The sequence below is a fragment of the Peromyscus leucopus genome, chromosome 8b (genome assembly GCF_004664715.2).
Source record: "Peromyscus leucopus breed LL Stock chromosome 8b, UCI_PerLeu_2.1, whole genome shotgun sequence".
Lineage (NCBI taxonomy): Eukaryota > Metazoa > Chordata > Mammalia > Rodentia > Cricetidae > Peromyscus > Peromyscus leucopus.
The window spans coordinates 40,204,481-40,229,073 of NC_051086.1; the positions used below are offsets into that span (position 1 = coordinate 40,204,481).

At 49.7% G+C, this 24,593-nt stretch overlaps 1 protein-coding gene across 2 annotated transcripts in view; it reads left to right on the forward strand.

The window, feature by feature from the left end:
- Window positions 1–24,593, forward strand: part of Galnt10 (polypeptide N-acetylgalactosaminyltransferase 10) — a 146,734-nt gene that overhangs the window by 78,309 nt on the left and 43,832 nt on the right. For both annotated transcript variants that reach the window (XM_028880054.2, XM_028880055.2), the window contains one exon: window positions 10,606–10,772. In XM_028880054.2, the coding sequence (XP_028735887.1) occupies window positions 10,606–10,772 (167 nt within the window). The remainder of the gene's footprint in view (window positions 1–10,605; window positions 10,773–24,593) is intronic.

Genomic DNA, 24,593 nt, shown 5'->3' on the forward strand with positions numbered 1-24,593 from the left:
CTTGCCCAGAGGGGACAGAAGAGGGACCCAGAGCGAGTGCCTGTGGGATTTACTGTCTGTTTCATGGTCTTCGGTAATGCCCTAGGATCTTCCCTTGACATGTGAGAGTGTTGTTCAGCCACGCTGGTGTTGCTGGGTTCAGAACAGGGAGCTGACACTGAGACTCACCAGACCGAACCCCGTGCCCACCATCTGGAGCACTGATTGTCGTAACTGTAAAAAACTTACTCCGAGTACCCCAACCTTACACCGCCACGAGCTCCTAGGAAGCAACATAATGATGGCTCATCTCTCACTATTCTCCTGGTGCGGGCCTTCAGCTATCTGTCCTCCTGCCTCAGCCTCCCACATAGCTGGGATGGCTGCCCTTTTCGTCATGCCCAGCTCACGTAACTCATACATGCCACACTGACAGTGAGAAGGAACAGATTGCGTAGGGGATGTTTTTATATGATTGTAGAATAAGAAAACCTGAACAGTCCAAAGTTGGAAACAGTGCCTGCCTGATTGGCTTCCTTTTCTTTCGGTTTTTTTTTTTTCTTTCTTTCTTTAAAAAGATGTTATGTGTATGTATGTGGGAGTACATATGCCACAACATGCCTGTTGAGGTCAGAGGACAGCGTACAGGAGTCAGTTTTCCCGTTCCACCAGGTGGGTTCCTGGGATCGAACTCAGGCTTGGCAGCAATCCCCTTCATCTGCTGAGCCGTCTCTGCAGGTTTTCACTCTTACTTTGTGTATTTTTTTTTTCTTCCACATTAGAAATGTTGCCCCGAAATGTATCCACAGCTTGGCAGGGGGAGTGGGGGTGGCCCGTGCCCAGGAAGGCTCAGGAGGCCTCCGGCGCCTCAGTTAGCAGCCTGTCCGCCCTGCCAGCCTCCTGATTGCTAATGTTGAGTACTTCTAACACCTGCTTTTTACAGCTTCTCCAAGTGCGGAAGCTGGATTTCCAACAGTGAGCAGACAGCTACCTTGAAGACCCCCTCTGTCCCCAGAGAGGAGGCTCTCCTGCGGTTTGACTGTGGGAGCACATAAGTAAATTAGAACGCTTGGGCAGCCTACTGCCTTCCGTTCCTTTTGGCTTAAACAACTTCTCTGGCGGGAGCAGGGATTCCTGTTTGCCTTTTATCCCTTCAAACTAAACTTTGGCAAGGGCAGGATGGAGGGGGCTGTTGGTGTGTATCAGGCGCCTTTGCTCACACCAGAAGACACATACCCACGGAGAGCAGAAGCTCGGCAGTTTGGCCCCAAGTTGCTGGGCTGGCATGTGGGAGGCGACCCGCTGGCTCCGAGCAGGCCTGCCCTCTGCACCGCCAGCCCAGTGAGTTTGAACACAGGCTGGCTGGTGGGCTGGCCCACTTTCCCTGCTCCCTGGAGAACCCAGCCCAGCCCCTTGGCGAGCCAACACAGAGGCTTCAGGACCCAAGGCGGGAGACACAAGGGATCCTCGGCTGCAGAAGTGAGTAGGAGCTGTGGGCTCCTCTGGGATGCATCCGTTGGGTTTTCGGTTTCCCGGTGCAAGGCTAACCGCACTGGGGATGACAGCAGCCGGCAGCCGCGGCCTACTCGCCCCATGGTGAACACTGAATGTCAGGAAGGAGTGAGTGAATGGACGTGAATGGAATCTTTGTCTACCACATTCCCACGCCCCCTACCCCTTTTGGCTTTTTCCTTTTGTGTTAACATGATAAAATTTATGATATGTGCTGAATTTCCACAAAAGAACTTATGGATTATTGTAATAGCCCAGAGTCTCTGGAGCCACTTTCCAACTCCAACAGGTTACAGAGTCTGAATGAAAAGGAAGGCAGAGCTTGTTACCTCTGACCGTCATACCACGCACGCTAAGGAAATGAAATGGTCATGGGGGGATGGCTCAGGGGATAAAGTGCTTGCGGCACCAGTCTGAAGACCTGAGTTCAAGTCCCCAGCACCCACATAAAAGCCGGGTGTGGTGACACACGCCTCTATTGCTAGTGGTGGGAGTTGGGGGGCAGAGACTGGTGGATCCCCAGAGCACAGATAGAGGGCTGGCGCAGTCTGTGGAGGGTCTGCCAGTGGGTTCTTGTTCAATGTATGTCTTAGAGGGAAAAGAATCACCCAGGAGGACTAGAGAAAGTCCACTGAAGGCTGATAACCGTCTCTCCCCACCGCTCAGGCTGGGAAAACTCAGGGTTCACACTTCACGAGGAGATGGGTGCAGTGCCTCGCAGCCCTTCTTTATTCTTCAGCCCTCTGGACCAGTCTGGAAAATAATCAGAAACTGTGGGTTGGAAAGATAAAAGTGTTTTCAAGTAACTTAATGCGATGCAAAGCTCAGTGGTGCAGACGTACAAACAGACACTCGACTGTGAACAGTGACAGCCAGTCCTAAAATTAGTAGGAGTGCAAAGTAGCAGGGAAGGTGACCTGTGACAGTAACAATCGTGGGTCAGCACCACCTGGCGCTGATACAGGTGTGGCATTAGCAGGACACTGCAGCTGTGTTCTTTTTATAGAAAGACTCCACTTCTAGAAATGCAGGGTTTTTTATTTTATATGTATGAGTGGTGTGTGTGTGTGTGTGTGTGTGTGTGTGTGTGTGTGTGTGTGTGTGTGTGTGTGTGTGCATATACACTTGGTGTGTATGTGACTGTGACACATTCCTCAGAATACAAAAGAGGACATCAAATCCCCTGAGCCTGCAGTTACAGATGGTTGTGAGCTGCCAAGTGGGTTCTGAGAACCGAAGCTGGATCCTCTGTAAGAGCAGCAAGTGCTCTTAACCACTGAGCCATCCCTCTAGCTCCCAAACTCCAGAAAGAAAGCCAGCTGTGGCTGAGATGAAAGATGCATAGATTAATGATGGATTAGCTATTGCAGGGGAAATTGTGAGTGAACTTGAAGGCAGAGCAAAACAAACTGCCCGAAATAAAACATCAAGTTTTGAAAAATGAAAACTCAGTGAAGTTTGGGATGATTTTGAGCCATCTAATAGGCATATGATTGGAATCTGTGGCAAAGAGAAGGGAAATAATGGCTTGAACCTCTCCAAACTGGGTGGTAACTGTAAAGCTACATCCAAGAAACCCAGTGAGGAGGCTGGGAGGGTGGTTCAGTGGGTAAAGCGCCCTGCTCGCAAGCGTGAGGACTTGAGTTTGGATTCTGAGAGGTAAAGTGAGACACTGAGGCCTGGTAAAGCGTGTCTGTAATCTCAATGCTCACACGGCAAGATGCATACAGAGAGTTGAAGGCAGAGGGTCCCTGGAAGCTTGTGAGTCCGTTAGGCATGGACAGCAGCAATGAATGCCCATGTTCATACACACAAATGCATGCACACACAAAGAATAAATAATTGTCACAGCCACAGGTAGGAGCAGGGAACCAAGCTAGGAGTCTGTGACAAGAAAGGAGAGTGACTTGTGTGAGATGGGAGCAGCAGAGAAGCCAGGGCTGGTTCTCAGGATACCTTGAAGGTGGAGACAGCAAGATCTACCTAGGAGCTGTATGGAAGTGAGCGAAAGAGCAGAGTCAAGGATATAGGGGTCAGGGTTCAAGCCCCAGAGCCGCTGAAGAGGTGGAATTGCTGTTTGCAGACAGGCAGGGAAGACCTTGGGAAGAGCAGGATCCGGGGAGGCATCCGGAGCGAGACGCTATCAAATATGTAGATGTCCACAAGGTAGGCGAGTGCATGGTGGTATTGTGAAAAATGGAAATGGGATTTTTGAGTTGCTGTGTTCAAATTGTGATTTTAGTTCACCTTCCTTGGAGAGCAAAAGACAACAGAGATCTAACAAGGTTGTGAGTCTGAAACTGACTGGCTGGCGTCAGGTTATATGGATCAGTGGCTGGTTAGATTTACCTGTCAACCTAGAATCATCTGAGAAAACAGCCTCATTTGAGGAATTGTCTAGATCAAGTTAGCCTGTGAATGCGTCTTGATGGGGGTGGAGGGTGGGGTAATCTTGATTGTTAATTGAGGTAGAAAGACCTGCTCATTGTGGGAGGTACCATCCCCCGGTTTGGGATTCTGAATAGTGTGAGTGGAAAATGCTACCAGAGAGCAAGCAGGCGGCGTGAATGCATTGTTTCTTTCTGCATCTGACTACAGACAGATGTGAGGCGGTTAGCTGCTTTGAGTTCCTGCCTCAACATCCCCCTCAATGGTAGATTATATACAACCTGGAGGGATAAGCCATCTAGACCCTCACCTCCCGAAGGTTGCTTTTGGTCAAGGTATTTTATCTCAGTGACAAAAATGAAGGCAGAATAGTTCACCTTCAGGGCTCAGAGCTCGGCAAGAACCCTGCTCACAGAGTCCACACCCGCCGTCCCTGCTGCCATACAGAGAAGTTGGTTAGACCGTCTGCCGACTAGTGACAGGCTTAGAGGCAGACTCCATCCTTTTCGTCATGCTTCATGCATTCAAGTGAGCTTGGTGGGCACCTTTAAAATGGAGTGCTCCAGAAGCACCCAGGATGTGGAATTCTGGCTGCAGGTGGGATGCGGCCATCCTGATGTGATAGGTGGTTACCGAGGCAGCTCTGGGCAGAGAGCACCTATAGGTGGGGAGCTCTGTGTCCTGGGAAAGGGAGTCCAGGTTCTTCTGCGGCACCTCTAATTTCTCAGGAGACTTATAAGAGCTCTCCTCTAAAACCACGGAGTGCCTTTTTAAGATAGCAGTTATTGACCCATCGGACCCAATATCAAGATTTAAAGGCTCGAGAGCCTTGAAGGAAAATGGCAGCCAATCCAGTTTCTCCTTGTGACTTTTATTTCCTCTGGTTTGTACGCCAGATTTCAGTGGGCTCAGCCTGTGGGTTGAAAATTGTAGAGATTGATAGCTGGTAAGCAGAAATGGCTGCCTGTCAGCAAAAACTCAGACAAGCATGTATCATCACCCACGAAACGTGCTGGCTGAAAACCACCCACAGCCACACCAGCCGAGGGATGGTCTGTATGTGTGAGTTTGGATTTTTCTTTCTTTCTTTTTTTTGAGTTTGGATTTTTCATTGTTGTTGTTTTGTTGTTCTTACAAACAGAGGCATTTTCCGAATCTTCTAGAAATAGATGCTACATTCATCTTTAATCAAAAGCTCCCATTTATTGTGTGCTTTTAGTCATTTCTTGGTCTGCTGGAGACTGGGTGGGGCACTTCCCAGTTACAGTGTGGTTCTAGCCCCTTCAGCGTGATTTTATCACAGGTCTCCCACTACATCACCTGGACTGAATCTTAGCGGAGCTCTTGGCTAAAGTCAGCCCAGCCCGTAGAAAGCAGATCAAAGCATGTGACCCTTTCCCGCAGCATTCTCATGTGGATAGCAGCCCATGTCTCTCAGACTTCAGTATTTTATTCATTGGTAGGTGAAGGGCCTTGGACTAGGTTTTCCTAGACAAATCTAAGAAGCAGGACCAGCACACTCTCCACTTGGATTTCATACTCCACACTGAAGATGGTATTCACCTATTCAAGAACAGACAGTTGGAATCCAGTTGGGCTGGTTAGAGAGATGAGTGGAATCTTAAGTGATGCTGCCACTGAAAGAGTTTAAAGAAAAAGAAAAGACTGAAGGAAAGATGAAAGCTGTCGCCTGTCCTAGTCAGCATTACCCATCAACCTGGCACAGCCTAGAATCACCGGAAAAGAGATTCTCAGTTGAGTAACTGTCTTCATCAGGTTGGTCTGTGGGCGTATCTTAACTGTTCATTGATACAGGGGGCCCCAGCCCACTGTGGGCATCGCCATTCCTTAGGCAGGTGGTTCTGAGCTGTGTCAGAAAGCTAGCTGAGCATGGACCTGTGAGCCAGCCAAAAAGCAGTGTTTCTCCATGATTGATGCATAAATTCCTGCCCAGACTTTGCTCAGTAATGGACTTTGACCTGGAAGTGTAAACTAAAATAAAACTCTTTTTCCCCCTAAGTTGCTTTTGGTCATGGTGTTTATCACGGCAACAGAATGAAAGTAGAGCTCCACCTCTCTCCCTTCCTTCAGATGGCATCGGGGAAGCGGGGTGACAAGCTAAGCAGCTTAGTTTAGGAACAGAAGAGAGTGCCCTCCTTGTGGCAAGTTCTCCTCTCCATATTTGGGGGGGGACAGCAGTCTTCCATCCCAACTCCGCACACACTCAGATCCAAGCTCAGCCCATGCAGGGAACACAAACCATTTGGTCTTTGCTCATCATATATATGGATGTGTGTGAGTCCAGTGTTCTGTTTGATTTTGCACCATGTGGTTGGACTGTTTTATTGTACAAGTAGCCTCTTTGGTTTTATGTATTATGTTCGTGCTTGTCAGCCACTTTCCATGGCTGTGTGGTATTCCTTGGGAATAGTCCATGTGTCCTCTCCTCTGTAGACAGGTATGCCATACTGGTATTTTCAGTTCTCTGCTTCTGGAGACACCATGGCAGAATGTTCTGGAACTTGTACCTCTTTCTCCAGCTTGTCTCCCCTCCTTTCATGAGTCATCAAAGGCCTTGGGGTAAAGTCCAATTTGTCCTGGCCACTGGCAGCCATCACCTAACCGTCTGCCATGATGCCCCTTAGGAACCAAAGTCATTTGCAGAGGCAGGAGGATCATCATGAGTTTTAGACCAACTTTGGGCTAGATAGCAATACCCTGTCTCAAAAAAGAAAAGAAACAATGATTTATGACTTGAGGAAAGAAGTTTCTGGAACATAGGTTCATGTAGGTAAAGAAAAAAATAAAATAAAATAAAATAAAATAAAATAAAATAAAAAATAGCATAGTCCAAGATCTGATTGAGACTGTCTGCATCTGAACTCTGGGGCAAGCAAGTCAGGAATGTAAATCTACAGATGCCTGATTGGCTGAGGCCCCTGACTAAGTGGCAATAAACTTTCTGGTTCTTCTTTCTCTGGCTGTGTCTTGAGCAGGTGTGTGTGTGGCTGGCTCTCAGCAGAGCCGCTGTGAATGGGGAAGGGCTTCGTAAAGAACTTAGCTTTGACCCTTCCGTCCCACACCTCTTCCCACTCCACTGATTCCAGCCGGCTGTGGGCTGCTGTTGGCTGTTGAGGGTTTTGTTGCTGCTGTTTTGGTTTTGTGTTTGGTTTTGACTCTAGGTTTCTGTATAGCTGGACTGGCCTCCTACTCCCCGCCTTCACCCCCGCACCCAGCTTCAGTGCCGGGAGGACAGGTGCACACCACCACCTTCAGCTCCGACCAAGTGCGTTACAGAGAAAGCTGTCTCATCCCCGAACCGAGATAGAGAAGCGCTGGGGTGCCTGCTTAGGAAGGAGACTGAACATTGGCGTGTGCCTGGAGAGAGCAAGCCGAGCGCTAGGCATGCAGTGCATTCAATTCTCACTGCTCTTGACTATGTGCGTCTTGTGACCAGCTGTTGAAGTGGGTTCCCTGATGTGATGGACTGTAACCTGGAATTGTGACCGAGATAAGTCCTCTTCCCTCCTAAGTCGCTTTTTGCCGAGGTTTTGTTGTTGTTGTTGTTGTTGTTGTTTTATCACCACAGATGAAACTCAGAGAGGACCACACAAGAACAATCTGCCAGGTTGTTCCTTGGGCCCTATTTTGGGTGGGTCCCTGAGGTAGCGTATCCAAAGCTGGGGAAGGAGGGACCTGGGCATCACCTCTTAGGAGATGGCATTATGCTGGGATGTGAGGACTTGAGAAACCACCAGCCACACAGTGGGTACATTTGGGAGCACAACCTGAGGGTTTACAGGGGCGGGGAGGGGATGGACAGGACAGGTTATATCTAAGGAGACCAGGAAAACTCTCTCGTGTCGTGCCTCACATTCCCAGGCATGCTTTCTCACCCTGTCTTCCCTCAGGCTCCCTTCTCTCTCATTTCAGGAATGTGCCCCGCTCTCACATGCTGTCCACCAGCAGGCAGGTGCTGAGACAGGACTGTGTTCCTTTCCTCTCAGGGCTTCAAGCCCAGCGACATCACCCATGGTCTGCCATGTCAGTGGGACTCTAAGTGGCCACCTCCCTTCCTCAGTTCTCAGGCTTTCCTTCAAGCAGGGATGGCATGCCCACCCGGTCTGCCCTGGGGGTCATGTCAGAGTTTAGCTAGGAAAGTGACCCACAGGTGTCAATCCGTCACTCAGATGTTGCTCCTTCCTCTTCATCCCCCTTCTTTTCCTCCCACCTCTTCCTCACTCCTCCTTCCTCGCCTCTCTTGCTCCCCTAACCCACTGCTGGTGTCACCCCCTTACACATGCCCTCTCCACCACCCCCCAGTCACCACCCACACAGTTCTCCTCAGGACCCCAGGAAACCTTTCTGCAATGGTGCTGTCAATTTGGGTGTCTACCGAAGTGACCCCTTGAACTTGAGTGGGCATCAGACTCACACAGAAGATTTGTTAAAAAACAGACTGCTGGGCCCCGCCCTGAGACTGCTGCTCCTGTGCTGGTGGTCTGGGACGGGCCAGAGAGTTGGTTTTCTAACAAGTTCTCAGGCCTAGCGAGGCGGCTGGTCCAGGCCGGACAACTCATTCAGAACAGGCGCCTTCTCTGCCCCCTCTTTGCATCCCGCTTCTCTCCTGAAGCAAAACAGTTTATCATAAAGCAAACAAACTAGCTTACCTTCTGTAAAACAAATCTTAGACTGAGCAGATGGACTTAGATATTGTTCCCCCCGAATTGGACTCACCCACTTCTTCAAAACCTAAAAACGGGCCGAGAAGACGCCTCAGTGGATGAGAACACATGCAATGTAAGTGGGAGGCTTGAGTCTAAATCTCCAGCACCCAGTAAAAAGATGGGTGTGGCTGCATTCCGGGACCCCCAGCATTGGGGAGCTGGAGCCAGAGCTTGGGGAGGGGGGATCCTAGGGACTCTCCAGACAGCCATCCTCGACAAAACAGACAGATTTGGGTTCAATGAGAGACCTTGTCTCCACACTTGTACGCATGTACGCATGCATGCACATATGCACACACGCACATACACACACACAAAAGGAAAGTCTGGGAAGCTGTAGCAAGGGGAACCCAAGGAAGCGTATCGTGTAGCAAGGTTTCCACAGTGGAGCAGTCAGTGAAAAGTAAAGGTGTGAAGTGTATACTATCGGGTTTCCTAGGAAGCCCTGCAAGGCCAGCAATCTATACCCACAGCTGTTTATACAAAAACGTGGAAACAGTACAGTCATTAGCCACAAAAATCACGTGGACTCCTGGAAGATGAGGAGACACTAATGAGAGGCAGATATCTTCGAATTACCCCTTTTAGAGTCGGCCTTGGAACTGTATGCTTCACATAATTATGTAAACATGACTAGACCCAAATTAAAAATTAAAGCGCAAGCCCTACAGGTAAATAACTAAATATAATAAGTGAACCCAGATGTTCCCTGCGCGTGTGGCTACAGAAAGAGATGCAGAGACGGATCACTCGGGCAGCTTCAGAACAGAAATTTTGACTGAAATATACACTACAGAAAAAAAAATATGTAATAGTGTTGCTACCAGTAATGCTGGAATTGTGTTTCCTGATAGGATTGCATATTGTAAGGCAGAAAGAAAATACATGGTTATGTTAATGTTAAGAACCTAGGTAGGGTTTATTTCGTTTTAGGTATACATGTGAGGGCCTATAGGTTTGTATGTGCACTACATGTATGCCTGGTGCCTAAAAAGGCCAGAAGAGGGCATTGGAACCCTCTGGATCTGGAGCTGCAAGAGATTGCAAGCCACCTGATGTGGGCACTGGGCACTACACCCAGGTCCTCTGAAAGAACAGCAAATGCTTCTGACTGCTGAACCATCGCCCTAGCCCCAATAGCCTAGTGTTTAGCAAACTAAATGCAATATAGAAAACCAAAAATATCATGAGAAAACTATAGGTCAGTATTCCTAATGAGACTAGATATAAAACTCCTCAACAAAAGAACCAGTGAACAAAATACTCAGCATTGTATGAGGATTGTGTACTGTGGCCAGGTAGGCTACCCCAGAAATGCAAGATTGATTTAATGTGGGACCACCAATCAATGTGCTAGACCAGAGTAATACAACAAAAGACAGATATCCGCAGATGCAGGGAGAAAAAAAGCATTTGACAAAATCCAAAACTTTAGGGAGTTTAAGACATTCCACAGACTAAGAATTTAAAGAACTCCTTGTTCAGTGGTACCAATAAAAAAAAAAACTGCACTACTCAGGGATGAAAGGTCCCCGACCCCAGAAGATCAGGAGGAGGACAAGGTGTCTGCCCTTACCACTTCAACCCAACATTGCTTTACAATCTCTAGGCAAGACGATCAGACAAGAAAATAATTAATTAATTAATTAATGGCTTCTAGGTTGGATATTAAGTAAGATTATCTATTTGTAAATGACATTTTCTATCTCTCTCTCTCTCTGTGTGTCTGTGTGTGTGTGTGTGTGTGTGTGTGTGTAAACCTGACTTCTACACAGGACCCACTCCACCAGAGTGGGAGTAGGACACCGTGGGGCCAAGGAGAATAAAGTCCTACAGCTGAGGTCTCTCTCTCTCTCCACCTCTCTCCTCCCCTAATGGCTGGAAAGGACATGGGACTCCCGTTTAGCCCGATGCCCGCCTCTGCGCTCTTGCCGCAGTGTGGAAGCCGAATGGCGACTCTGGATAACGCCCGTCTTCTCTCCTCTGTGTCTTCCTCCAGCTGCAACAGCAAGCGCTACCTGGAGACACTCCCCAACACCAGCATCATCATCCCTTTCCACAACGAGGGCTGGTCCTCACTGCTCCGAACCGTGCACAGCGTGCTCAACCGCTCGCCCCCAGAGCTGGTGGCGGAGATCGTGTTGGTGGACGACTTCAGTGATCGAGGTAGGGCCCTGCCCACCCTGGCTCCGCTCCCCCTGAGCTCCGTGCTCACCAAGCGGTGATACTCCACAAAGGAGTTCTCCAGCAGTGTGATATATGAGTCCCTATTTGCTCCACAGCTGCTACGCAGACCTTGTACCTTACACGTGATCACATCTCATGTTCACAACACCCCCAGCAAACATCCCCTTTGGTCGGTCTGGACACGCATTAAACTGTGAGAAACAGAAAATTAGCCAAGCACTAGCAGGCATGGATATGTTCCCTCGCCTGTCTACCTGTTTCCAGGACTGGGATATCTTGTATTTGGGGGATGTCCTAATTTGCTTTCCCTTGCTGTGATAAACACCATAACCCAAAGCAACTTGGAGGAGGAAAGCGTTTACTTTTATGGTCATAGTTCATCACCGAAGAAAGTCAAGCCAGAAGCCGGAACTGAAGCAGAAACCACGGAGGGCTGCTGCTGACTGGCTTGACCCCTCACTTCTGCTTATCTGGCTTTCTTACACAGCCCAGCCCCACCTGAATAGGGATAGCACCGCCCACAGTGGGCCAGACCCTCCTGTGTCAATTAGCAATGAGGACAGTGCCCTACAGACAGGCACACAGACGAGTCTGATCAAGCAGTTCTTCAAATGAGGTTCCTTTTTCTCAGGAGACTCCAGGTTGTGTCAAGGTGGCAGTCAAAACTAACCAGAATAGGAGCTGTTGTTTTTAAAAGAAACAAAAAAAAAAAATGAAAAAGCAGTTAACTCATTCAGTGCTTCTCCCCCCCCCCCCCCGGCCCCCCATCACAAAATGGCACTGAACCTGTGGAAGTTCTAGGTAAAAGACACAGCCCCTTCTTGTCAAGCTTCTTCTTCTTCTTCTTCTTCTTCTTCTTCTTCTTCTTCTTCTTCTTCTTCTTCTTCTTCTTCTTCTTCTTCTTCTTCATCTTCCTCTTCTTCTTCTTTTCTTCCCCCCTCCTCCTCCTCCTCTTCTTCTTCTTCTAAGAGGTTCTGCAGAACCTTGTGGCCAGAACTCTGGAACCTGGTCCATCTATCTATGTGGGACACTACGAGCATGAGACTTTGTGTCTGTGGAAGAGGTGTGGCCACAAATGAAATCCAAGACAGACTGCCTTCCAGCTCGTGGCCTCCCACTTCTAGGGCGTCCCCTAAGGTCTGTGAACCTGTGATGGCAGGGGGAGGCCTTCCTGGTCACACAGCTCTTCGCTGCAGACCTGGAAGTTGTTAGCCTCTGATCTCGCCCCGACCCCCACTTTGTCTATGACCTTAGCCCAGGCCCCTGGGTCCCTCTTGTGCTTCCCTCAAGTGTGAAAAGGAATAGTTAAGACCGACTTCCTTTTAGGAACCCTGCCTCTTAAATGAGTTCCTAGATACTAGACAGTAAAATGCTTGGGGCGGTGTCTCACCCAGGGAGAGTAAAAACAAGCCAGCCATTGCTGGCTGTTACTACTGTTTCTTGCAGTTATTTATGACTGGTTTATGGTGGACTACCCTTTGTCCCCTCTCTCCTGCTCCCCTCTTCTCAGCCTCCTCTCCCAACCTCTTCCTCTGGCTTGACCTTGCTACCCTCAGGTCAGAGAACCTCATTAGCTGTGTGTGACCCCAGGGAACAAGTGACCCTCCCCTGGGGCGAATGGCCTTCCTAGCTTTCCTGATACACTTATTCTGAGGCCTCACCTAGCTCTCATAGTCCCCAGCTTGTGCACCTGCAACAGCAGAGTCCCTAGGACTCCATCTCTCCTAGGGCCTGCTCTTGGCTGATCCTCTTACAGTGGCTCCTCCCTGGCCGTCCGCAGTGGCCGCACTGCTGGAGCATCTTGGGAGAGCACACTGCTGGTCTTCCTGTGGTCTGTTCACTTGTCCGTCTGTTCCTCCGCTTCCCTGCTTGTGCGCAGTACCTTTTCCGAGGAGCTCAGCTGTGAGTGCAGCCCTGTAGTGGATAAGCAGCGGTGGTGTATCCTCTTTGGATTAACGGTGAGCCGCCTGGGGTGTTGACGTGCTGAGGTGACGGCCATGGGATGAGTCTCCTTCTGCAGAGCAAGACTCCAGTCACACAGATGGGGAAACAGAGGCTCAGCAGATGCTCTGGGTAGCACACTCTGCTTCCCTGTCCTAAGGGTAGTCAGATGACATTTGACAGGGAGCTGGTCTCGCCTGGGATTGGTTCTATAATTCTAAGAACCCCGGATCTACAATAATGGTCGCTTGGGTATCACTGTGATGCACACAGGTTTGCAGGTCCTCCTATCTATTTCTCCTGTCTCTGTGACCACACACACCAGCTTACAGGCTCACCTTTCCATCCCTCACATCACTGTGACCACATGCACTGGCTTACTACAGGCTCTCCATCCCTGAGTCACTTCGACCACGTGCCCTGGATTACAGGCTCTCTTCTCCTTTAGTATCTCTGACGTCCTGAGCACTTTCCCTCAACAGAGAGGATTGCCAAGACTCTGGCACTTGGGGAATATCAATTAGTTTGTAATGAAGGAAATCTATAAACCTTCGGGGAATGTCTGGCAAAAAACACAGGGTGCGAGAATCGATGTATTTATGAGACGGTTTGTGCATCTTTAAGAAAGCAAAAGCTAGGGTTTATGAATCAAGCACTCTATAAATGATGTCCTGGGAAAGAAAAGAATCAGGTGAACCTGTTCAGAGTGCATCTGACGCATCAAGAGCTCCGGTGTGTGGGAAAGGATCATTTCTGCCGTGGAAAATAGCTGCATTATATTTTCAGAAAGTGACACTCCACAGAGGCGGTGAGCCGTCTGCGCTTTAAAAATTTACACAGCAGGAGCATTTAGCTGTGCATTTTCTCCTGGTTTTTTGTGATGACTTTAAGCCTGACTCTGTGTGTGTGTGTGTGTGTGTGTGTGTGTGTGTGTGTGTGTGTGTGTGTGTACACACATGCGCACACAAGCATGTAAAACCATAGTGTAGTCTCAGATATCATTTGTCTTAGTTTCATTTCTGCTGCTGTGATAAAACACCCTGACAAAAGCTTCTTGCGGGGAAAGGGTTTATTTGAGTTCACAATTCCCGGTGACAGCCCATCACTGCAGAGAAGTCACAGTAGCAGGAACTTGAGGCATCTGTTCACATCACATCCGTGGTCAAGAGCAGGGAGAGGCGAATGCATGTGTGCCTGCCTGTTTGCTTGCCTGTGCTCAGCTTGATTTTTTCACTCTTAGTGCATTGTGGAAGTCAATTTTCTCTCCTTCCACCATGTAGGTCCCAGGGACCAAGTTGACAGACTTTGGTTGCAAGCACCATTTACACACCGAGCCATCTCACCATCCGGAATAAAGCTAACCTTCACATGGTTCCTCGGGAGCCATCTGCCTTGTGTGTTGTTGTTTGCTTTTGAGACAGAGCCTCTAAGTGTCCCCATGCTTACTATTCAGCTAGATTGGCTGTCCAGTGAGCCTCGGGATTCACCTGTCTCAGCCTCCTTGGCTGAGACTGCAAGCATGTATTACCATGCCCAACTTCCTACACAGGCTGGGGAATCCAACTCAGGCCCTCATGCTTCTGCAGCAAGCCCTTGACTGGTGGAACTAGATCCCGGAATCTGAAACCAGACTTGGAACCGTTTCCGTGGTTCACTAAAAGCATAATGAGAGGGAAATGAGGCCAGCGAGAGTGGGACACCTGAGTTCCTTGCAAGAAGGTCCCCCAGGGAAAGGGCATGGGATTGCTCTGCTGTCAGTTTGTCTGCAGATGACCGCTGGGCCACTCCATCAACTGAAAGCTGCATGTGTGCTATGTATGCCTTTGTGTGTCAGTGTGTGCATGCCTATGCATGCATGTGCCTGTATGTGCATGCTCGTGCATATGAATGCATGTGTGTATTGGTGTATGGGAGTGATTTTGACCCAGGGTTGAAAATGAGAGGGTATAGGAGGTTCCTTGCTCTGTAACTTGATCCAGCAGAAACCTGCTGAGCGTCGCTCATATTGAGCTCACTAAGTGGGGAGGACGTAGAGGAAAAATGAACAATGGCACCATCGAGAGAGCTCTGACTCTGTACCGGGTGCTGCTGTGAGGGTACCGTTTGGATGAGAACTCCTCCCGCCCCAGGCTGGTGTGTTTGAACGGTTGGTCCCCGGTTGGTGGTGCCATTTGGGGGAGGTTGTGGACCCTTTAGGAAGTAGAGCCTTGCCAGAAGAGGTGGGTCAGGGTTAGCCCCTGAGGGCATAGCCTGGCCCCACTTTCTGTCCACTCTCTGCTTCTGTGTCCCTGCAGATTAGATGAGTCCCAGCCACATGCTCCCAATGCTCTGGCCTCCTCCATGCTGTCCCGGCCATGATGGACCGTTCTTCTCAAACTGCATGAGCTGGAATAAAACTCTCTTCACCTGAGCGGTTTCATGTCAGATGCTTGGTCTCAGCAGAGAGAGGCAACTAATACAAGTGCCTTAAACACACAGTAGCTGATTGACAGGAAGCCTCTCCCAGCTAGCATTTGCCCAACGGGAAAATCCTTATATTTAGCATCACCCCAAAGTGTAAGAAATCTACACCCCTACCCTGACGCTGCATACCACCTCCTAGATAAAACAGCAAAAACTCTTAGGTAAAAATTCAAAATTATTCAGTCATGACATTTGATCCTTACCCATCTATCTAAAAGAGATGGTCTCCGTTTCTCATTTATCATAAACATTAGTTTAGATCCTTTAAGTAAGGTTGTTTATAATAGGTTAAAGAAGGGCATTGGTCAAAAAATAGGTGTTATCTACTGTTAGCATCAACACACACATGCATATACATGCACACGTACAGACACACAAACCAGCACCAACACACCCGTAGACACACCAATACACACATGCATTCATATGCACGAGCATGCACATACAGGCACATGCATGCACAGGCATGCACACACTGACACACAAAGGCATACATAGCACACATGCATGTGGATGCATGTGCACACACACCACACACAGACATGCCCCAGTGCCACTTCATACAGATACACACATACATGCATAAGCATGCACATACACACAGAGAGACACATACCAGCACTAACACGTAGTGGCATACACACTGGTACACATGCGTATGCATGCAAGCGTGCGCACACAAACACTGATGCACACACCTGGCAGCCTCCAGGTGTGGTCATGGCTCACAGAGACCACAGGAACTCATCCTGCTTTGCTCAGACTCCAGGCCTGTCTCCTCAGGCATCCGCCACTCCAGAGCCAGTGTTGGTTGATCTGAATCCAGGAGCATCTTTGAAGCTGTTGCTATACGGCATAACATGCTGCTGGTTCTCATGGCTCCAGATAGGCACAGCGCTAAAGATCAGGGAGGCCAAATCCACGCGTTTCTGTCTCTCTATTCTGAGATTTTTCTGAAAGAAGAAAACAGTATCCGGTACTCTCCAGCCTTGGAAGCTTAATTCCTCTTCTCTCTTTTCCTCTTACCTTCCTACCTCAAATTAATAAAGTTTTATGAACATGTAATCTTTACATCGTTACAGAGAACAAAGGGTCAGGCATGTATTGAGGCCTCTTGTGGTGACATGGTTCCTATAAAGTATTAACAGATGTGCGCTGCTTAGCCTCGGGAAGCCTGCACACTGAGCTCCTTCCAGAACGCTCTTTGATCCCACAATGATTGTTAAAAATTAATTATATTCATTTGCTTCCCTTCTTAGAGATGCACACATTATTGGCGAGTGAGCGGGAACCCTAGAACAGCTGCTAACCTCTTCCTGTCTGCTGTTGGCGCTCTGCTTCTTCCAAGCCCACTCATAAGGGGATTTCCTGGGCACTGTAGACAGGAGGGGAACACAGCAGGGGAGTGGGAAGCCCTACTTTGTGCTGAGCCTGCTCAGACCAGTTCGCTCCTGCATGCTGTCAGAATGTGGGCTGGAACGTCCTCTAGCCTCTCATCATGAACTCCAACCACCAGTCCCTTGGCCGGGCCCCACGATGACCAGCCCTGACCTTTCCCAGCCAACACACTGCGGCTGCTCTGGGACAGCCTCGTGACACAGAAGTGAGGGAGACTGACCCGTGAGCAGTCATTGCAAGATGCCCTTGGGAGTGGACACCAGTGCTGGTCCTGTTCCCCCTGAGGCTTAGGGAATGGGAAAGTAGAGGGCTGGGGCCGGTAGCGCAGTGGTCGAGCACTTGGCTAGCCCTGTTGTAAATCCAGGGTGCTTCAGTCCAGTGTATACTCCATCCTGTCCCCAAACCCAGAGCACATACCCTTCTCTTCTTGTACAAGCCTAGGGAAGTGGAGTTTCCATCACTCCCACTTTCCCTCTTATGGTTGAGTGAGTTGATGTTCCTGGCCAGCCTTCAAGGAACGACCATCATCAGGCTGTCACTGCTCCAGCGAGGCTGTGTGGTGAATGTTAACTGGGACATACTTGCCTAGAATCCTCCAGTGAGGGGCTGGGAGTGTGGCTCAGTGGTAGAGCACCTGCCCAGAATCCCCCAGTGAGCGGCTGGGAGTGTGGCTCAGTGGTAGAGCACCTGCCCAGAATCCCCCAGTGAGCGGCTGGGAGTGTGGCTCAGTGGTAGAGCACCTGCCCAGAATCCCCCAGTGAGCGGCTGGGAGTGTGGCTCAGTGGTAGAGCACCTGCCCAGAATCCTCCAGTGAGTGGCTGGGAGTGTGGCTCAGTGGTAGAGCACCTGCCCAGAATCCCCCAGTGAGAGCCTAGGGCATCAGTGGTGGAGCCCTTGCCTTGAAGTCCCCAGTGAGGAGTCGGGAGAGTGGCTCAGTGATAGAGGGCCTTGCCTTAGCGTATACAAGGTCTTTGGGTTCAGTCTCAAACATTCCAAATAAAGTGCAGCTCTCCGACTTGGGGGAAACCCTGACCTGCAGGTGTGTCAGGGCCACTGAGGGCACCTTGTAGTGCATTTGGAGGGCGAGGTCCTGGGAAGTGTGACAGATCACCCACCACATGTGTAAAAGCATACGTCCCTGGAGGGGGGACATCAGCCTGCAGGCTCGTCAGACCTTGTTTTTTTGCAGGAAGCCCTCTTGTAAATCATGACTCTCCCACAGCAGGCCAGGATTTATGGTCCCCCATGTCATTCCAACCACTGTTCATTAATCCTGAGATCTCACTTAAATTATTAAACTGTCCTGTTCCGGTTGTGAGGGTTCTAATCATCTCCTCAAGAGGCTATCATTACCCAGATCCACCTGCCACACGCAGCAGACACTGCTCTGTCCCACCCCCCTGTCGTCACCCTCCCCCCCCCCAATCAGGACACACCTGTGTCATAGGACAAGCCATAAACTAAAGGGTCAGGAGGCGGAGCGCAGTCCTCAAAGATTGGCGTGCAGGGAATCGCGTAGGAAGTGTGTGTGTTATGTAGACTCCCGGGCCACACCCCTCTCCACACGGGTGTCTGGGTGGAGCCAGGGAACTGCATCCTTAGCAGTTGACAGGGGGAGTCCCAGGACACAGAGCTAAGAAATTCAGCCTTAGATGTTCAGGGCTGCTCAGACCTCTTGAGGAACAGCTGATGGGAAAAACAAAAACGGACCTGAGACCTGTCTTGGTCAGTGCTCTATTGCTGTGAAGAGACACTGTGGCCGCGGCAACTCTTATGAAGGAAAGCGTTTCATTGGAGACGTGCTTATCCTTTCAGAGATTAGGTCCATTATCATCATGGCAGGGACCATGGTGGCGCACATGGTGCGGGAGCTATGTCCTGATCCAAAGACCAGGAGATAAACTGGTATGGGCTTCTGAAACCTCAAACCCAGGTGACTCACTTTTTCCAACGAGGCCCCACCTCCAAGTCCTTCTCAAATAGTGCCACTCCCTGGTGACTAAGCATTCAAATACATGAGCCTAAGAACATTCTCTCTCTCTCTCTCTTTTTTTCTTTTTTTGTAGACAAGGTCTCTTGTAGCCCAGGCTGACCTCAAACTTGCTATGTAGCCAAAGATGGCCCCTGATCACCCGATCCTCCTGCCTCTACCTCCCAGCTGCTTAGATTATAGGTGTATGCCCACCACCAGGCCCAGGCTGTGCCGTGCTAGGAATAGAACTCAGGGCTTCATGCATGCAAGGCAAGCGTTTGACCAGCTGAGGCACATCTCAGCTCCTTCTCCTTTTTCAACGGGGAAACTGAACCCCAGAGAGGGGGCAACCTTTGGTCGAAGCCCCACAGCAGAGACTCAGCCTGGCTCACTGACCTGCCGTGAGGATGAGATGAGATGAGATGATAGATAACAGAGCACTCTGGAATCATTCAACACTCTATAAATACAAGGTGATGCTATTATTTTCCAGCTGGAGCGGCCTGTGACAGAAATGGCTTGCTACTTTCTCTCTAAATTACCATAATCACCTGTTTGCTGCTTCCTCCAAGCCCATAACTCTACACTCACAGGGCATAGAATAAATCGCTCCTGAATGAACAATAAAGAAATTTTTATGGGGGGAACGTGCTTGGGGCCCTGCCTGATCCTCAGGCAGACATGTCCTGTCCTTTCTACCTGGGGTGGATTGCATCTTTCCCAGCTTGGGACAGCAGGTTTCAAGGGATTCTGGCCTTTCCTGAGATATACACAACTTACTCCTGAGCTTTTTCATCTCCAAAATCCATTACCCACACCAGCCTGCCTCAGCTTGTATTCACAACTTTGGAAAGGGGAAAAACTCAAATCAGGCCACCCAGTTCTTTGTGCTAGGCACACCCTCTTGTGTGTTACCCACATGCAAAGCCAGTTTTCAAATCTGGAGGAGACCAAGTCTCCTCTCCCCCAGGAAGCTTCGTGTTCTGAGGCCACCTGGCTTCCGCGCCAGGGAGTGAATTCTCTACTTCCAGGAATCTGCTCCCAAGCTGCTCATCCTATGCATTTAGTGACCCGCCGTACCCCACAGAGCCAGTTAATGACAGGTCTTGTTCCAAGTTCAAGGAGCACCAGTCACTGGCAGCCACAGCCACACTGATACCAGGCCCCTCCAGAAGTTGGCCACATGGTCAGGTCCCCACAGGCTGTTGCTACAAGACCCTCCATCCCTCTTGAGAGACAAAGCTACAGTGTCTTTACTTTGTTCCTATACTGACAACCTGAGCCCCATATGAGCGTAATCATCCCCACTCCCCATCCCCACCTTCAGAGGTGAAATTGACCAAAAATAAAACAAACAAACCAAAAAAAAAAAAAAAACCATGCTTAAGGTGTCAGCATAGGTGTGACAGATCACTTCTATCACCAACTTGATTGGATTAAGAAACATCAAGGAAGGAGCCTTGTGGCACAGGCCTTTAATCCCAGTCCTCAAGAGGAACAAGCAGGCAGGTCTCTGTGAGTTTGAGGCCAGCCTGGTCTACAGAGTGAGTTCCAAGACAGCCAGAGCTACTGAGAGAACATCTGTTGTTCTTTGTTTTGTTTTGCTTTTTTAAAAAAAAAAAGGAAAAGGAAAGAAACACTAAGGCAAAAATAAGGCAGACCTTCAGGCATTTCCAGAAAGGATTAGCTGAGGGATTAACTGAGGAGGGTGGGCATTCCATACCCACCCTGAATGTGGGTGGCACCATCCCATGGCTAAGGTCTCAGACTAATTAAAAAGCGGGGAGGGGACTGGAGAGATGACTTAGTAGTCAGGTTAAGGGTACTTGTCACACGGTTGGGAATTTGGCTCAGTGGTAGAGTGCTTGCCTGGCAGATGAAAGGCCCTGGGTTTAGTGCTCAGCTAAGAAAACGATTTTAAACAGATCATCAACCGCCGCTCTTGCAGAGGACCCAAGTTGCGTTTCCAATACCCACGTGGTATGTGCTGTAATGCAACATTTGTAATCAGCCGGTGCTGAGTGGCTCAGATCTGGCAGGAATGGAAATGTGGGTTTGGCCAAATTAAGGCAGGTGTGTTCTGCCAAGTGCCTGGACATTTTAATGCCAAGGCCAAGGCCAAGGAAATGTGATTAACCTTTGGTTTATGAAACCTTTGATTACCTGTGTTACATCAAGTCTTGGCCATCAGTTAGAAGAAACTTCACAAGATTCCCCTTTCGTTACAATTCCTTTGTCAGATGTCTGTTCTGACATCTGAAGGTGGTGCTGGGATCCATGATCCTCCTAGTGGGAACCCCCCCCCCAACATTAACCCACTCCAGAACAAAAGTGGCCATGGCTCGAGGAAAGACCAAAGGCTGCATTCTTAGGCACAGATGTTCACTTTATTATTCATGCCAGGAGCTTGGCTCTGGCCAGGGATTTATCTTTTTTAAGATTTTTGTTTTTTATTTTTAATTTTGTGGGAGCAAGGGGGATGGATTCCCAGGTGTGTATTGGTCAGAGTTCTGTAAAAGGAACAGTACTGATAGAATGAGTATACTCTTTTATATATAAAAATGAATATAATCTATAGTCTGGGTAGTCCAATGGTAGCTTTGTCCTAACAGAAAGACCATGAGGCTCGATATCTCAGCTGTCCCAACTGGTGCTGGAGGCCAGAGGATTCCTAGAGAGCTACCGGCCTTCAGTCTAGGTAGGAATCCCAAAGAAGTAAGTTCTAGCACCAGCCAAGGAATGCCTCAGCCATAGGATAGATGAACCTGCCATCCAGAGTGAGGGCAAGCAGGCAAAAAGCAAAAGCGGCATTCTTCCGTGTCCTTTTGTGGGGGCTGCCACCAGGAGGTGTGGCCCAGATCTGGGTGGGTCTGCCCACCTCAAATCATCCAATCAAGAAAATTCTCACAGGCATGCCCAGCTGTTTGATTTTTAGTTGATTCCAGATGTAGTTAAGTTGACAACCAAGATTATCCATCCCAAGGCATTTGTGAGCTACCCAGTGTGGGTTCAGGGAACTGAACTCTGGTCCTCTGGAAGAGCAGCAAGTGCTCTTAACCCTAGTGTCCCTCCAGCTCCCAGGAATTTGTTCGTTTGTGGGCTTGTTTTTTAATGCTAGTGGTGATTTCCATCTCCAGGGCCAGTAGAGGCCAAGGTGTTCTCTGTTTTTATTTGGGTGTTTGGGTGGTGGTGGTCAGGGAAACAGCAATAGTGAGTAAACAAAGATCATACTAACATCCCTACCCCCCAAGAACCTTTGAATACTGACTCACTGCACCCCACCTTATCTGACCAACCGTCTTACAGGCTCTGAGGTTCAAAGAGAACTGTCACTCCCGGGGTCCTACTTTCCAAGGAGGATCTGCCAGAGCACTCTGCGAAGAAGGAGTGAGCAGAGTTGCGGGTCACTGGGCCAGCTTGTCCTTGCCTTTCTCTGCTTCCAGCAGACTCTGCTGAGCCCTAGCCTATGCCAGGCCTTGAGTAAGGCTTTAGGGATACCTGAGGAAGAAGAAGACAGGGCTGCGTCCCAGAGGCCTGGGGTTCTACAAAGTGCTACAAGAGAAGAATTAGCGATGTGAGCAGGAGTCAGCCGAGCAAACGTATAGTCAGACATCGGAGAAGACACGCTCACCCTGTGTCTACTGTGTCCTTGTAATACTGACAGTACAGGCTGGGGAGACGGCTCAGTAAAGTGCCAGCTGCACACACTTAAGGACCTGACTTTAATCCCTAGTGTAAAAACCTGGATATGGCAACACATGCCTGCAATCTTAGCACCGAGGAGTAGAGAAGAGGATCCCAGGGGTTCATTGGCCAGCCAGACTCTGAGTCCGTGAGCTCCAGGCTCAGATAGAGAGACCCAATCTGAAAAAAAAATAAAGCGGAGAAAGATGCCTGGTGCTGACTTCTGACTGCCACACACATGTACACACACATAAAGCTGGCATTCCCACATCGCTGTGCCTCTGTGCTTTGCTGGGTGGGGAAAAGCAACACAATAATAAGCTGGTAGAACTGGGAGCCCAGAAGTGATGCATGGACCTGAGTGTGCTCTGTGATCCTCCTCATACTTCCTGAGCAACCTCTGTTACCACCCCTACCCTACCCCTGCCCCTGCTCTGGTCCATTCATTGTCTGTTGTTTTTATTTTTATTTATCTGTTTGCCACCTCCCAGCCAGGTTGCCAGCTCACTGTGATACCATTAGTGTGCTTGGCTAACTTACGTCACCTACGTGACGGATTTGAGGTACCCCTTAGCACCATTGCAGGGCTGGGGTGCAACAGGCCAGGGCTGAGTGCTGCTGCAGGAGGGAGTTAGGGAATATACCCTCAGGAGCAAGCCAGGGGACTGAAACATAGGGCACACACATATGCACACACACACACACACACACACACACACACACACACATCCTCAGCTCCAGCTCACACCACCCTCGTTCCTGGGCATACACATGTGTCCTATCTATGCCTTCGACATCCCTCATCCCTGCCCCTCCCCAGGTCAGGTAGCCAGGCTTCGCAGGCTCTGAGAACACTGCTTTGGGACTCCTGCCCGGCTGTACTGCTCTCTTCCTGGGAGGTCCCGGGGCCCAGATGCCAAGCCGCTCGCTGTTGGAACCCTTGTGACTTGGTCCTTGGCCCTGGACTCCAGGCCAGGCGCCTGCCTCTCCAGCTAAAGAGTGAGCAGTCACAGGATGAGGGGCCAGGCTCAGTGGGAGAAGGCGGGCCTTCAAAGTTTGCTGGCCACGTGAGCACTCACTAAATAGTAAACAGAAACAAAAAGAGTATGCAGGGCAGCAGATGTCACTTGTCAAAGGAGCTGCCCCTTATGTCCTGACTTGATTTTACCACAGCTGTCCCTGCCGCCCTGGCTGCTCTCCCCCCGCCCCAGGAATAAGGTGGTTGGTTGCTGTGTTTGGATGGGGCAGCTAAACATGGAGCGCGTCAGATGAGTCCAGGCACAGCTGTGGGCAGGCGTCCACGGGGAGGAGGGGTTGGTGTGTGAGAACTGCCTGCAGAGAAACCGTTTCTGTGCAGTGCAGACCATGCAACAAACACCCAAGACCTGTGTGTATGCTGGGGTGTGTGCGTGTGTGTGTGCACGCGCACGTGCGTGCGTGTGCACGTATGTGTGTGTGCGCGCGCAAGCATGTGTGTATGTGTGTGTATGTGTATGTGCACGCGTGTGTATGTGTGCACATGTGTGTGCATTTGTGCTTGTGTATGTATGTGTGTGTGTCCGTGTCCATGTTAGCAGCGGTCAGGATGGTGGACATGCATCCTCTGTCTTCCTTTTTCCCCGTGTACTAAACACCTTTGGTCTGCGGGAACTATTTGGTGAATTACTCTCCTTTGCTCTAGGTCACAAACTAATGGCTTTGAAGGCCGTATGATCCTTTCAAGGACCTAGAAAAAGCTCCCACAGACCTCCTTTTTTGACCTTCAAAATAATTTTTAAATTCCTCGGTAGTTGTCAATATTTAGGAGCTGAGGGAATTCCCACAAAATTCTGGGTCTTGTCTGGGTGGTACTGGGGCACACCTTTAATCCCAGCACTCGGGAGACAAAGGCAGGTGGATCTCTGTGAGTTTGAGGCCAGCCTGGCTACAGAGCAAGCTTCTGGACAGCCAAGGCTACACAGAGAAACCCTGCCTCTAAAAACCAAAAGGGAAGAGGGTCTCTGGCTCTCCCCTTCTCAGTTGCCAAGCCTTCATCCCCAGGGGGTCCCCCTTGGGTCTGGGGGTTCCAGTCTAGGCATGTCCATACATGCTCAGGCTGAACAGCTCCAGAAACACATAGCCCGCTGTCCACTCTCAAGTCCTCCAGCCCAGGCATTAGCATGCGTTGCTAAGAACTTTACAGAATCTACCAAGCCTGCTATTGGCTAGCACAAGGCCCAGAATGCCTTTGGGCTCGGGGGAGGCTGGGGAAAGCCTTGGGGCTAGAGGGACAGACTTAGAGCCTGTTGGCTATGCTTGGTGGACGAGGAAGTGGAAGATCAGCCAGGTACAGCGCCCACCAC